We start from the raw sequence: 14723 nt of genomic DNA, 5'->3' as shown, positions 1-14723 counted from the left end.
TGTGCTAAAATAGATGGTTGAAGATAAACTTTTCAGTGGGTTCGCGATGCATCACCCACGTTTTCTTAAACAGTGGTTGCCATATTAACCAAATATTTTAGATAACTTTGTATTAACAAATAACTAGTTTACTGATTTTTGTTTAATACTTGTGAATCCGATATATGTTTATTTACTCATTTCTAAATGCCGTCTCTGACCTCTCCCCATTGGGGACCAGCCTTAAGTATCAAGTGTTGCAAAGCTTGCTGATGAATCACATCCAGACAATGTTCACGCCTCTAGAAAGTGACATTTGCTTAATGGACGTCCTTCCGAGATCGAATAGTCCAACGGGAATATTGTAAATTTACGGTGCTTTTTGTCGTCCGGTTATATATTGTTTCCGTGCTCATTTCTCAACAAATAAATATTCATTAAATGCATCCACTTTTTTCTGGACGTAACGAAGGCTTTTGTGTGGTTCCTTCTTTTCACTCTTTTGTCACGTTCATCCTTATTATTACGGATGAAGAAGAAGAACCCACATAATTATTTAAATATAATTTCAATGAAGAGGAGATTTAAATATAATTTTAGATGAAGTTTTCCTTATTTTTTATAATTTCACGTATGAATATCGTGATAAATATTTAAAAATCTAGCTAGGTTATATACAGTTACATCTCTTGATGTAAGCTGAAATAATATTTTATAGTTAATAAAGCAGATTTTCACACTTCGATTTTAGTCTGCTATCTCTCTCTACTAACATAGTATTTGGTTATTAATTATATTTACCCTATTATAACGCATTGGTCTAACGCCTGTCATGGGCAATAGAAAACAAATAATATGCTAATAAGATGGCCACTGAACGACTACTTAATTTGATGCTTATTTTAAGTGCAAATTTATCTGTAATAAAAAATACTTTTTTATTGGCCATTGGATTTGCTTTTATTGTTTTCATGACGTCACTTAATGAAAACGATAAAACCAAATTTATTGGATCTTTCAAATATTTAAAAAGCAATCATTTGATTTAATAATATTTAAGTAACATTGATTTTTTTTAACAATTATTAAGTTTAGTATTATAATTAAATACATTTTCAATGAAAGTGTTTTTATTTTTAATAAACATATTTATTATTGTTGTTTACAAACTTTCTTAGCAGATTATATATTTTGTAAATCTTTTTCTATAAAGTTCTAGCAGTTATTTATTAAAAAAATGATATACTCTATTACTAATAAAAAATTAAATTAGGTAAATAATTATTTTTACATATTCATTCTACTATCTAAAACAAAATTTCAATCCCTTAAATTCATGACACAGTGAGATATAAACTAATATTTAAAAATTATCACTTTAAAAATCAACACAATAGAAAACATGATATTTTAATATATTGACAATTTTATAAAGAGTCCTGTAATAAGTTTAAAAAATGTAATCAATTTACTTTGACTTATTCTAATATTCGAATACTGAATATATTCGCTCGTTTTTAAACTATTTTTTACTCAAAATTTCTAAACTTATTTGTCCAAATTTTGCAGTGGAATGTTTAAAAAGTATTAATAAATTTGGAAACACAATTGTGAATTTCAACAACGCAGGTAGTCCATTTTCACCTCTTGTGCTCTTTTTCTTGTTATACGAAATTGATCTTCTTATCGTTATATATTTTATAACAGTCATGGCCATAACATCAAATAGCCGATAAAAAAGCAGTCGCATTTAAGATAATAATAAAAAAACAATATTCCAGAAATAGTAAATAATATATTGTATGTTGACTTTCTTTATAACTGGTATTAAATTATTTCTTATAAATTAAAAATAATGTTAATTTTAAGTATGTTATTTTGATTGAATGTAGCGAGCAAAAAACGCATTTTATTTCAAAATTCACCTAAATGTATTCTTCCCTGAATTAAAATTTTATTTTTATTAATTGTACAAAAATAACAAATAAATTGCTGAATATATAAAGCGAAACATCGTACTAACTTTTAAAGTTTGAAAAATTTATTGCTTTATAAATTTTTTAATATATATCTTTAAAATTTAAATAAATAGTTTTGTTCTCTGCATTGGTTTTTGCTAAAAAAACTTAATTAATATAGTCGAATATTTGAATAGTAAAAATAACAAATATATGTTTTGATCTTTGAAGGAGCTTAAACCTAAACTCTGAGTACACACTTTAACTGTTTTCTAATTAGACTTTAAGACTTGCTTAAAACACAATAAACTTTAAAAATTTGACAATGACTTTATAATATAGGTAGTCAACATACATCTTAGAATATACATCATCAGATTAATAGAATTACAAATAGAACTTGTGTGTGTATATTATTGCACAAATTAATTTGCTTGTGTATATATTTACAGAAGTGATTGATGTTTTTCTTTGTCTATAGATAAAAACTTTTTTTTTTAACCACAAAAATAAATTGCAGCATGTATTATACATCAAATACAACTAAAATATTTCACACAGATTGTACGATAAAGGTGATGAAGATGTTTGGAAAGAGGCATTGAATTGGCATTAAATATATTTTTCCTTAAAACATACGTTAAAATATACATTAATACGTTTCATAATAATGAGAAACTATAAGATGTCACGATCTTAAGAAAAACTAAATATAATAAATATTATTAAATATAAAATAAAAATTTTGGAATTTATCTAAAAAGGCAATTTGGTAAAAATATATAATATATAATATTAGGAGCAAGTTTAACGCCACTCCAAATATCAGAATACATAATATTTTATTAATAAATTAATACTACATGTTTTTATGTATTATTAATATTTTATTTTTTATATTTTAACGTATGCCGTAACATTGCGTATATCATATATGAATCTCGTATTTTAAATCTAGCTTTTGTTTTTCTTTTATTTTTACGGCAACATCTGCATAAAAAATATTCCATTTTGAATTTTTCAATCATTCGCCTCTCTCTCTAGTATACAGCGCTTTAATATATGAGTACATGTGCTCTACATACATATATGTGAATTCTAAAAAAATCTTATCCTACAGAAACGGACACATGCTGACTCACAGGAACAAAAAACCGTACGAGTGTCGCGCCGAAGGATGTGGAAAATCATACTGCGACGCCAGATCTCTCAGGCGGCACGCCGAAAACCATCACGGCGCTCCAGGTATGTACCACGTGAATAAATTCACGTTTACGTTATAGCGGAAAAAAATCATATTGTGACCGAAATTATTCATGAAGCGGCGGCGGGCGATGCTTCGTCCCCCGGTGGGTCTTCGTGTATTCAATATGCGTCGTCGAGCGGCAGCAGCTGCGGTAGAGACAAAGATGGCCAAGGCAGCTCTGGTGACAGTCCTTCGCCTGTCCACAAGGACAGTCCGTCGTCTTCGAGGTCTTCGCCAGACAACGCGCTCAGTCCTCAGCAAAAGGTAAAATAAAATGTTATTTTTTAAAACTCGATTTTATGCTACTTGGTGGTTATGGTCTGGATGGATTCTGGTTTAAATCAGCACAATGCTGCACGAGTATTGATTATGACTGTAAAAACATATTGTTAAATATACAACGCAATTACGACTACTGCCCTAAATTTCAGAGTATATTTTCAGCGCTGAAATATTATTAAACTATATATTAGTTTATATAAATATTAAATATAAATAAAGAATATTTACTTAAATATAAATATAGAACACAGTGACATACATTTTGATTCTAACTAATTTTTATCTGCACATTTCAGATAAATAAATATTTAATAGAATTTTCAGAATCTTGTGTGTCTAGCTGGCGCGTGCGGTAAGATGCATTTCGCTCGCTCGCATGACGAGAGTGCGCCCTTATCTCTCACTCATTCTCGTCACTTAACACGCGAGCGAGCGAAAAGGAATGTATCTCACCGTACGCACCTGATGTCTAGGTGCATAAATAAAAGCAATTTAGCCTATAAATAAATAAATATATATTTATATATGTATATGAAAAAATAGTATAGGTTATAATGAAGCCACTGTGAGAGTGCAGTATTTTGAACTGCATTCACTGGGAGTACTATAGCATCATCCTCTGGATTTTGTAGTAGTACAGGCTCTCTGTGTGTGGCCGGCCCTCTAAGAAGGACTAGTCTATAGAAACTGATGAGGCGCCTTTATGAATGTCTTCTGTTATATGCCTAATCAGCCAAAAGCGAAGCCACATTGCTGAGCCATTTATATGGTTAAAGGGTCCAACTGGCCAAGGATAAAACCTATGACAGCGGACTCTCTTTGGGGTACGTGTGTTATAACCGTAGCTTAAATATTTGGTGGAGAAAAGGAGGTTCTGAAAACACATTTTTTTTATTGATAAGTCACTCTTGATCTCGCCTTTCTAAAATGTTTGTATATTTTTATATGTTTAGTGTGTTTAGTACATATAGTCATCAAAGAATACAAACTATTACTCGAAAACATTTTTACAAATGCCGACTTATTTTGTGTATTGCACTGATGACGTGAATAAAAATATGACTGTTAAATATATATAATAAAAGCATAGTAGCACTTTAATTAGGTCAAAAGGTAATAAACCGTAGTTAAAGCCATATTTAATAGTTATAACCGAAATTTTGTTAAATTCGCTGCTGGTAAAATTTCCGCAATTTTGATATATCGGTATTCAAACTCATAAATACCACATTACCACACCCATTAATATTATACGTGATGGTGACTCGTGCGTTTGGTATTAGGCGTGCAATTTGTATATTTAGAGTACAATTTAAGCTTAATAATGTGCATTATATCAGTGGTATAGACCAGGCCGTATTGTGAGATACATTACCTTTGCTTGCTCGGTGTTAAGTATCGAGAGTGAGTGAGAGATAAGGACGTGCCTTACATGCGTTCCACACGCCCTTACCTCTCACTCATTCTCGTGACTTAACACGTGAGCAAGCGAAAGGAAAAGTATCCCACCGTACGCGCCTGATATATACAGAAAACATAATGCGTCCCGTAAATATATACATACTTTTATGCAAAAAAAATAATCACAAAAATTAACTATTCTCTGAGTATTCAATCGCATCGCAGGTCTCAAATCTTTTTTTGTTTTATGTTTACGATGGTGTAATTGTCACTTGGCGTATCTTGGAAGCCCCTGCATTAGATTACCAAAATATAAAACAACCGTAAATCTCAATTTGATATTTTATGATGGATGTATTTTAACCAGAAATACTTTTGTCGAGAACTTGTGATGAAGATTTACCACGCAAATCGTTAATTGCGTCACAATGTATTGGCGATTGAATAATTCGTAATGTCCGCAATTGTAGCTTCATTATCTGGAATCCCAGCAAAACAATGTATTCCATTTTGTTAAAAAAGATTTACATGAAGTTTCCTATATATCGTTACAAGAAAGAGTACTTACTATATCCGTATTAGGAGCGGGCGATGAAATACTTTCTCTCTCGATCGCTCGCGTGTTAAGTGACGAGAATGTATGAGAGATAAAGGCATGCTGACCGCATGCTCTTATCTCTCACTCACTCTCGTCACTTAGCATGCGAGCGATCGAGAGGGAAAATATCTCACGGCCCGCGCCAGATCCGTATGTAAATCCTAATGCTACTTTTCTAAAAACGTTGGGATATAATTCATTATATTCTCGATGTTGCGTGTATTTAATGATGCACTGTTATATATACCGGGGGGTGGTGTCGACAATTCGTTAATGCTCGGTGATTTTTATCTGCGAGATATATAGTGTCCTAGTGTTTGCGTCTCCTGACCTTAACCATTCTTGATGAGTTATCCAGTCTGGAGTCTTAATAAAGATGCTTTCAACGATAGCTACGAGAAGCTGGAACACATTTATATAGAATTTTAGGTGTGAGCCATTATTATTTTAAACAAATTATACATTTATTTTAAAAACAAAAAAAAATGTAGCATATGTATGTGTTTAAAATGCTATTTTTTATAAAGCCCATTTTGACTGATTTTTTAAATTGATTTTTTTAAATCAATTAAAAACAGAGTGAATTTGTGGTGTTTGAATATAAACTGATAAAATGTATATGTATGTATATAAAAGGTTTAAGTAAACACCTGAAAATAAAAAAAAGTATTAATAAGGATGATTGAATATGAACTGATGAAATATGTAACATGTATGTATATAAAATGTTTTTAATTTATTTTATAAAAGTCATGGGAGAAACTATAAATGTTTGTGAAATTTTTAATATATATTTTTAAAATAAATAAATATGAAAACCCTAAAAAAGCTAATGTGTGTATGTAACTTAAATTTGATTGCTTCGTTTTCTTTTAATTGTTGCTATTTGTTTTCTGCGTGTGCATCGAATTGGTGAAGCTCGTATTTTTTTTCTAATGAATAAATATAGATATTTGGGAACCTTGCTAAAGTTAATGATATGAACAGTTAAAGTACAATTAATACATATCTATATATGTTTGGTCATTCAGATATAAGTATATGAACCCTAGTGTTTTTAGTTTCTAATCCTATATGAAGCCTAGTGTTTTTTTGTTTTTTTTTTAAAGTATCTTGGAGATTAAAATTTGTAATTCTCTTAACAATTAAAATTTCGATGACCATGGCAGATTAGTTTTTTTGGACTTTTTATAAGAATATTTTTTTTAAATCGAGCTAGGTATTACATATATTGATTGTTATCAGTAATGTTAGTTTTTAATTAATAAAATAGATGTTACTGATTTACAGACTTAGATTTTAGTCTAATGTCTCACAACTTACTTGTAGTTGTTGACCTATTACCCCGTTGTAACGTATTGTGATAAGCGCACGTCAATAAATAAAAATACAATAATGTATTAATGAAAATACAATTTTTTAAACATATTCAAAAATAATTTAATATATGTACCTTCTTACAATATTCCACCTTACAGTTTTTTATTATATAAAGCAACAATTATTAATTAGTAATAAAATATTTTTTTTAATATCTTTAATGTTCACATAACAATAAAGTCTTACCAAACATATTTATTATATAATTTCTAATTTTCTGTAGTAGCCTAACAGGCGTAAGCCTAATGCGTTACAGCGGGGTAAATTAAAATTATTAACCTCCAGACTTATTTGTCTGGGAATCTGTGATCCTGTATAAATAATTATAAATTATAATATATGTCACTTTGTAGCTGGTGTCGATTTTTATTAATAGCGCAATTTCATAAATTAAAATTCGAGTCTGCTGCTGTGTTTCGAACCCGCAACCGTTGGGTTACTATTCTAGATTTTACAGACTACGCTATTTCGACCTTATAATTGATGTTAGGTTAGTTTTTATAAAATGTAATAAATCTTATCTAAGTATTTTAATGCTACTTTTAAAATTAAATTATTTACGAACTCCGATGTAGATACAATATTGGCACAAAATAAATTGCTAAATGTGTATTTATAGATTTTTAACAAACCCTTATTCTAAAAAAAATCTTGATAATCTTATCTCTCGTTCTTAGGCAATGTTAAATAAAATCCAGTCATTAGCTTCATCTCTTAATCTCTTTCTCTCTCTTTTGCTCTTTTCCTTTTAATATATCAGATCACAACTTACTTTTTGAAGCATTCTTTTCTTCCTTCAGCATGTATAATATTATTAAATGACATACTGTTTAAAGCATTTATTTTATATTCGCTTATAAATATAAAAGTTAATGTTTAGATTAGACCATCTAAAACTCAAAAAATAAATAAAGCGGAAGCAAGACTTTTATGACACATGTTTCCAGGCTTACACAATTAAGAGGTGTACATTTATTAAATGTTTCGGTACCTCCATCTCATCCAGAAACGCCATAACTTATCCTATTTTACACAGTAGAACATATTGTTGTAGTCATGAAGCTCAGAACTACAGGTCGTTTAAATTTTTGCCTCTTTTCTGGTAATTATATTATTATTTATAGTATGTTCACGGTTTCCCTGCTCCTTACGAAACCAACTGTTCTTCCTGTTAGAATATCGCTATAATCAGAGTGATTCAAAATTCCTATTCAATTCTATGTCTTTGTCGCTTCGTCTCATTCCAGCCACACAAAAGCAGTAGTGAATCATCGCCCTCAAACCCAAAGCCATCGACGAGCGGCCTCTCAAACCAGCCAAGCACTAGTCAGTCGGCCAAGCCACCAGGACATCAACAGTCAAAGCAGACGAACAGCCATACCAAGCAAAGCAGTTCTGGACAACAGGGTAAACCACAAAATGGACAAGCGTCCACGAGTCAGCAAAATTCGCCGTCGTCTAGCGGCCAAAAAGTCACTAGTCAGAAAGCTAGTTCTAGCAGTAGTCAAAGCAGTAGCAGCAGCACGTCCAATTCGAAGAGTCAGGACGGTGCTGGTAGTAACTCATCAAAGAACACCAAACCATCTTCGGTGCAGAGACCACCCAGAACCTGGAATATACAGGTACTTTATGAATATTACTTTAATTCAATTAGGTTCACTGGTCATTCATTAACTTTAATTTTACTTTGACATTACATAAAAGGTTCAAAAGTTCACAGCCTAAGTATAATAAATATACTGCTTCAATTCAATGAGCTACGTTATAAGATAGATATTATACTTTTGATAGATATGTTACAACATTTGGTTGCAAAAAAATACACATAATATGTAGGACTGATACTTTTGGACCGTACTGTGATGTAACCTCTAGAATCTGTATCATATTTATGTCACACTTAATTTTGGGTAAAATTAAAAAAAAACTCATATTATTAAATTTTATCATACATTAGCATGTTTTTGTTTGATTAAAATCTATTTAGTACAGATTAGAGAACGAAGCTGTGTTTAATGGTCTTATTTTAATGTAATCAAACTAATAAATAATCGAAACAGTTAGTGGTGTACTGGAAAGAAGCAAACCCCTATATTTTAATATCCTGATATACGAAAAAACTATTGTTTTTTATATGTCTGAATTGATAAGCTTTTATTGCAATACATATTTGAAGTCATGAAGTATTTATATCAATTTATTTATTTTAAATACAAGACTATTATAAAAGGAACATACCTGATAATGATTCTATGTTTCACAATTGTCGATAATATGCTTTAAAAGTCTTTTATTTTCTATTTTTTATAACAAATAAAACATATACTATAAATAAAAATATTTAACAATTTAATATTTCTGTACATAAATAAATATTATAAAATATAACGTATAATGAAAATAAAATTCATTGACGCGTTGTAAATTAGATTTTTCTCGATTTTCTTAAGAATAGAAAGATGTACGAAGATTTTAACGAAATTGTCAATTTAAAATTGTTAAAGTATTTTTCTAATTTCCGAAGTATAACATTAATCATTTTAACAATAACATTTAACGTATAATATATACAATATTGTTCGAAGGATATGTAATGGGAAATTCTATTATATTATAGAAATATATTCAAACAAATCGTTTTCAATCTACTTAATGTATTCCGTAGAATTTATGTACATTCAACTCAACATTGTGTGCACTCTTTGCTACAAGTAAAGTAAAGTGCATTAAATAGTTGGCTCACGTTAAAATTTGATAAAATTATCTCAAGAAGTTGAAATTGTATCTCTCTAATGTATAAATCAGCTCTTTATTCCACTATTTTATTTTAAATTCATCGTTAAAATGTATGAATATATTTAAACTTATTATTTGATAATCAATAATAAGTAAAAATTTGTAAAACTAAATTAATTTTTTTGTGATTGATTTATTTAATGTATTATGTAATACAATATATTATGGTTGAAAGGAACGTTTTAATGTGAAATTATTCTCACGATCCAATACGTGAAATCCCCTTTCAGAACAGGACAGGGTCGAACAAGGATTCCTTTGGGTCCACTTTGGGGTGGACACACAATGCAAGTTGTTTGGGGTCGTCTCGAGACGCAGCATCCCTGCAGCAAAGCTCAGCTACAACGTTCCACTTTGCAAAGCTAGAATATACACACAAATCTTGCAAGCTTGCTGGACCGGCTATTTCTAATCCAAATATATAACGCAGATTATCAAAGACCTACCGGGCAAGCAAATTCAACAGAGCAAAGATTCAATGCAAACTATCAATAGATTTAATATCAATATACATTTTCATTAATTAAGTATGATTTAATTTTTTTTTAAATACGTATTCTTTCCAAAATTACAAAATAATTAAGATTTCACAATGGCTTTATTGCTTAAAATCATTGCAAAAAAAAACAATAAGATATGATAATGATTAGATAAACTGTAATTTTGGAGTATATATGAATTATATATTCAGAAATTATACAATAACTATATATTAATACAAATAATTTTTTTTTGAGTACTTTTTCGATATTTAGTATACTTAATATGACATCCAAACTAATTATATAATTTCTAGGTTAATATTCAATACGTTCTCCATCTATTTCCATAAATATGTATCACAATCTCGTTTTTTTAATATATAATACAATTTTGGTATTTCGCATAACCCTAAAATAGACATGTACTATATACATTGTGGTCTATATTATAAATTAACCGGTTTTGTTTCATCCCTTACTGACGTGCATGCATACTCTAGTGCGCAATCATGATATTATTTTAATGAACACATTAACAGTTACCGTATTCTGCTATGGTGCAATCTCCGATCGGTTATATTGTCAAAATTTAATATGCACTCCCGTTAATCAAAATAGTACGTCACTATAATTTCGCAACTGATCAAATTTGATCCTGTGGCGCACTTCGATAATTAATCCTACGTTATTATCAATAACAAAGGCCATCGATCGTAAGATAAGGTAGGATCATCGAAATGTTTTGATTTCGCTCTCTCTCCCCTCTCGCTACATAATCTGATATTTTCTCACGGTTGTTAACCCCTCACTCTGGAAGAAGAGGGACCGCGGAACTATTGCTCTTCATCTATCTGCGAAACACCAAGGACGCGATTTCATTATTTATGCAGAAATTATTTGGACACTTGGTCAAGTATGCAATGTATAGGGCGAACCAAAATATGTATGTACTTACCGAATAATTTTGCGTAGCAAAATGTAATAAAATTTTAAAACGAGAAAATATGAAAAGTGTCATTTTTTCAATATTTTTTCACCTTTTTAAGTAGTTTTTAGGCCAAAAAAAGTATAAATATTGCTCTATAAAATATTATATTATTGCAACATACCGTTGTTTAAAATATTTACAATATTCATAATAAAATTAAGCCGATTCTTATACCTTATAACCCATAACTTACAGGTTCATAATCCAGATCATAACCACAAAGTTAGTTGTGTTAATAAATAAAATGTTACTTAAATATATAGTGTCAAATATATTTTGCTTAAAACACAGTATATATTTTACTTTAACTTTCAGTTTAAAATGGATTTTGCATTTGGTTTAGTTTAGAAGTCTTGAAATATTTTTTTAGTAATTCATCATAATTTTTATAAAACATTTTTTTTACATTACTGTATATTTTTTTCTTGTAAAAACCGATATTTTTTTATGTGATCAAAAGTTAAACATATTAGGTTTTTCGATTAAAAATATATACTTTTGGTGGTCTGAGTTACTTGCAAAATATTAAGAGCGAACTTTACAATGTGTCATTGAAATAAAAAATAATTTTGAGTTCGTCCTTTATATTTTTAGCACTTCACTTAAACACAATATTTTTTTGTAGTGAATCTTTTTATTTTTAGTACTTTATATCCATTTTACAATGGTTCGTCGTTTTACGTCCATTTATATATTCATAAAACATTATGTAAAATAATACGTTTCTTATTTTTTTATTATAAAAATATAAATACAAGGAAAGCATTATAAAACAGCGTTTACATTATTCGTTCGACATTGTTTCTTTTTATTATAGTTTTCTTTTGTGCTTTCTCTAAAAGTACTCGAACCACTTGCGCCACAATTTTCTCCAGCAAACCTGTAAACCTCATCCATTAACCGGCGTCAGCAATCGGTGACCGAGCTTTTGGTCCGAACTTTAAATCAAAAAATACAAAGTTAGTATATTGTGAAGAGTTCGGACTGATTGTTCGATCTGTGTTCGCCCTAATATATGCAATATCGCGCAACAAGTTCCTCTCTTTATTAAATTTTCTTTAATTCAGACACAAAAGGTTTTACGTTGAAGCGGTGTAGAAAATCGAGAAACATTAATAATTGTATACAATCAGGTGTGTGCTAACTTTTTTTATAAATAATAATTGATTTTTTTAATCATCAAAATATTTAATTAAAAGTTGCTAATAATTCAACACCAATTTCATAAATTAGAAAACAGCGATTGAATAAGACAAGAACCATTAGAAATACTTGATACTCTGACATATTATATTAAAAGATTAAAATCTAAAAATTGAAATAAATCATCTTAACATACTAATGATTTGTTATGTTTATTACAGTCATAAAGCATCTTATCACACATATGTAAAAACAATTTGTATATATAGATTCAAAATTCTATATTATCCAACTAAAAAATATTTTTTAAAAACAAATTTTTGGTGACTCAAATTTGTATAATTTGATATAAATTTTCTTGTTTATGGTAGATCATAAAATTATACAAATCAATTTATTTGAAGTTTATATAAATGTCACCATAACGAATTCTTATTTAGAATCGATGGTGACAAATTCTAGGATAGTCACAGATGTGGTGTTCGTATTCTGAAATATCATTTTTATGCCTTATGGCATTTTCAAAAGCCGACAAAGATTTTGCGTAAATTGAATATTTACGACCGAAAAGTTTTCACTGATATTGTATTGATGAGTGCCCACACAAACTTTTATAATTATCAGTAGCGTAATTTTAATAAAATGACAATTTAAAAATTGCGATTATTTGGCACATTTTTCGATCACGCGCAAATATGCCAGCTGTACGTGACTGAAGCCGCCGTACGAACGTCATTCACGGCCGCCGTCCGAACGACATATGAAATTTGCGACAGTGTGATCGCTTACTCGAAGTCGTAGGTCTCGGCCGACTTGTAGCTTTGGTTCGGACAACTTCCAGAGAGTGTAGTGCAGGCATGAGACGTTACGGACTACGTTATTTAGTCCTTATATATAATATTTTATTGCACCTCCCCCCAGTTCTTTAAGTTTTTGTTTGTTCATTGAACTTCATTTTTTTTCTCAATATGACCCAAAGATATTATATCGGTTTAATTAGGGACTAATTCAATGCACGGCTATTTTTTCACATTTTTTCTCATACTCTAAATTATTTTAATAAATTATTAGTTTTATTTTATTTTTATCCTTATTGCTTAAATTGATATAAAAAAACATTTCTGATTATTTACACTAAGCGACAGGGTGGAGAAACATGAATAAGTTGCAAATTAAATTTAAGCCCACGTACTTTTCTAGTTTAAGGATGATTAATATTTTTAGGTAATTTTATAGTCCACTGACTCGTTATTCCGACGATAAAGTGAATACCTTCCATTCCAGAATATAAAAAGCGCCACATGGATTATTTTGCTCTCTGGATTTTGTATAGTTACCTGAATACATGTTTTGCTGTATCTTTCGCCACGACGAATGTAGTGAACCTCATCTAACCCATATAAATTTATTTTCTGTCACTCTTTTTAAATCCAAAAAGTCCAGGTTTTGTGTCGATTGGTTCATTTCATACATGTTAGACTTTTCTTGGGCCGATAAAGATTTTTGGCAGGTACTACATTCACCTCCTTTCCTAAGCCACATATAAGGGTTGTTCTCGTTTATTTATTTATTAAATGTTTCGTAAATACTCACTGGTACAGTTTAACAACTATCACGTAAACACATTCGTCACTAAGGGTAGATATTTTTAGCAATAACCCGATTTATTTCACCCATTTTGACATTTGTTTAAAAAAAGTATTTAACTTATTACCGTTTATATAACCTACAGACTGTAAAAATATATTGACAATAACCTAATTGACGCTTACACAATAATTTCGAATGTGAAAATTGTGGACGATTTAGTATTATAATGCTTACAAATATTTTCACCTAGAAAAATACTTAAAAACCGTATTAAATTGATTTCGAATAGTGATGCGATTTTTGCAAATTACACACTATATCTAATATTGCTTTTAGATGTCACATATGAATAAATATATTTTAATAAATATTAAAATCTATGTTTTTATTATCTGATCATAATGTATCCCACATTAATAGAATCGGTGCTGTGTTGATCGAAACCGGTTGACTTCCCCTTATTATTGGATAGATAACGCAGGGGTCAAGCTGCTCATTCAAGTTGGCCAACGTATTTTTTGCAAGCATTTTATGTAAATAAATTTGACACGCAAAGCAGGTTCCCATGCATGTGCCCGAATTAGCAATGTCATCGAGACGAAGATTTGTCTCAGTATTGTCGCGACCACCAGCAACGATACTGACACACTGACCTCTCGAATTGATTCGTTTTATGGAGCGATTACAAAACGCGACCTAGATAATTGTTTGTGTGGAAGTATAAACAAAAAATGAGTGGGAAAGTCTTGTGACATTAGCCTTAAGCGCACGCGCTCCAGTCGTCGAGTGAAAAAAGTTCCTTCCGTCAAACTCTGATTAACGACGAGTATAAATCTGAGCTTTTTTGGTTATCCCATCATTTTTGAATTTATTATGGAGT

General features: G+C 30.0%; 1 protein-coding gene across 10 annotated transcripts in view; it reads left to right on the top strand.

Annotated features, from left to right (window-relative positions):
• LOC148232254 (uncharacterized) overlaps positions 1–14723 on the top strand; it is a 325652-nt gene that overhangs the window by 289115 nt on the left and 21814 nt on the right. For 7 of the 10 annotated variants that reach the window (XR_015810691.1, XM_088192429.1, XM_088192426.1 and 4 more), the window contains 3 exons: positions 3058–3182; positions 3260–3447; positions 8092–8466. Coding sequence is in view for 9 of the 10 variants with exons in the window: in XM_088192429.1 (XP_088048555.1) it covers positions 3058–3182; positions 3260–3447; positions 8092–8466 (688 nt within the window). In the remaining variant the exon portion in view is untranslated. The remainder of the gene's footprint in view (positions 1–3057; positions 3183–3259; positions 3448–8091; positions 8467–14723) is intronic. The other 3 variants (XM_088192431.1, XM_088192430.1, XM_088192433.1) reach the window with 1 other exon arrangement.

Source organism: Plectrocnemia conspersa, unplaced genomic scaffold (genome assembly GCF_051122295.1).
Source record: "Plectrocnemia conspersa isolate PC_06_02 unplaced genomic scaffold, ASM5112229v1 ptg000009l, whole genome shotgun sequence".
Taxonomy (NCBI): domain Eukaryota; kingdom Metazoa; phylum Arthropoda; class Insecta; order Trichoptera; family Polycentropodidae; genus Plectrocnemia; species Plectrocnemia conspersa.
This window is presented reverse-complemented; position numbering and strand designations above follow the sequence as displayed.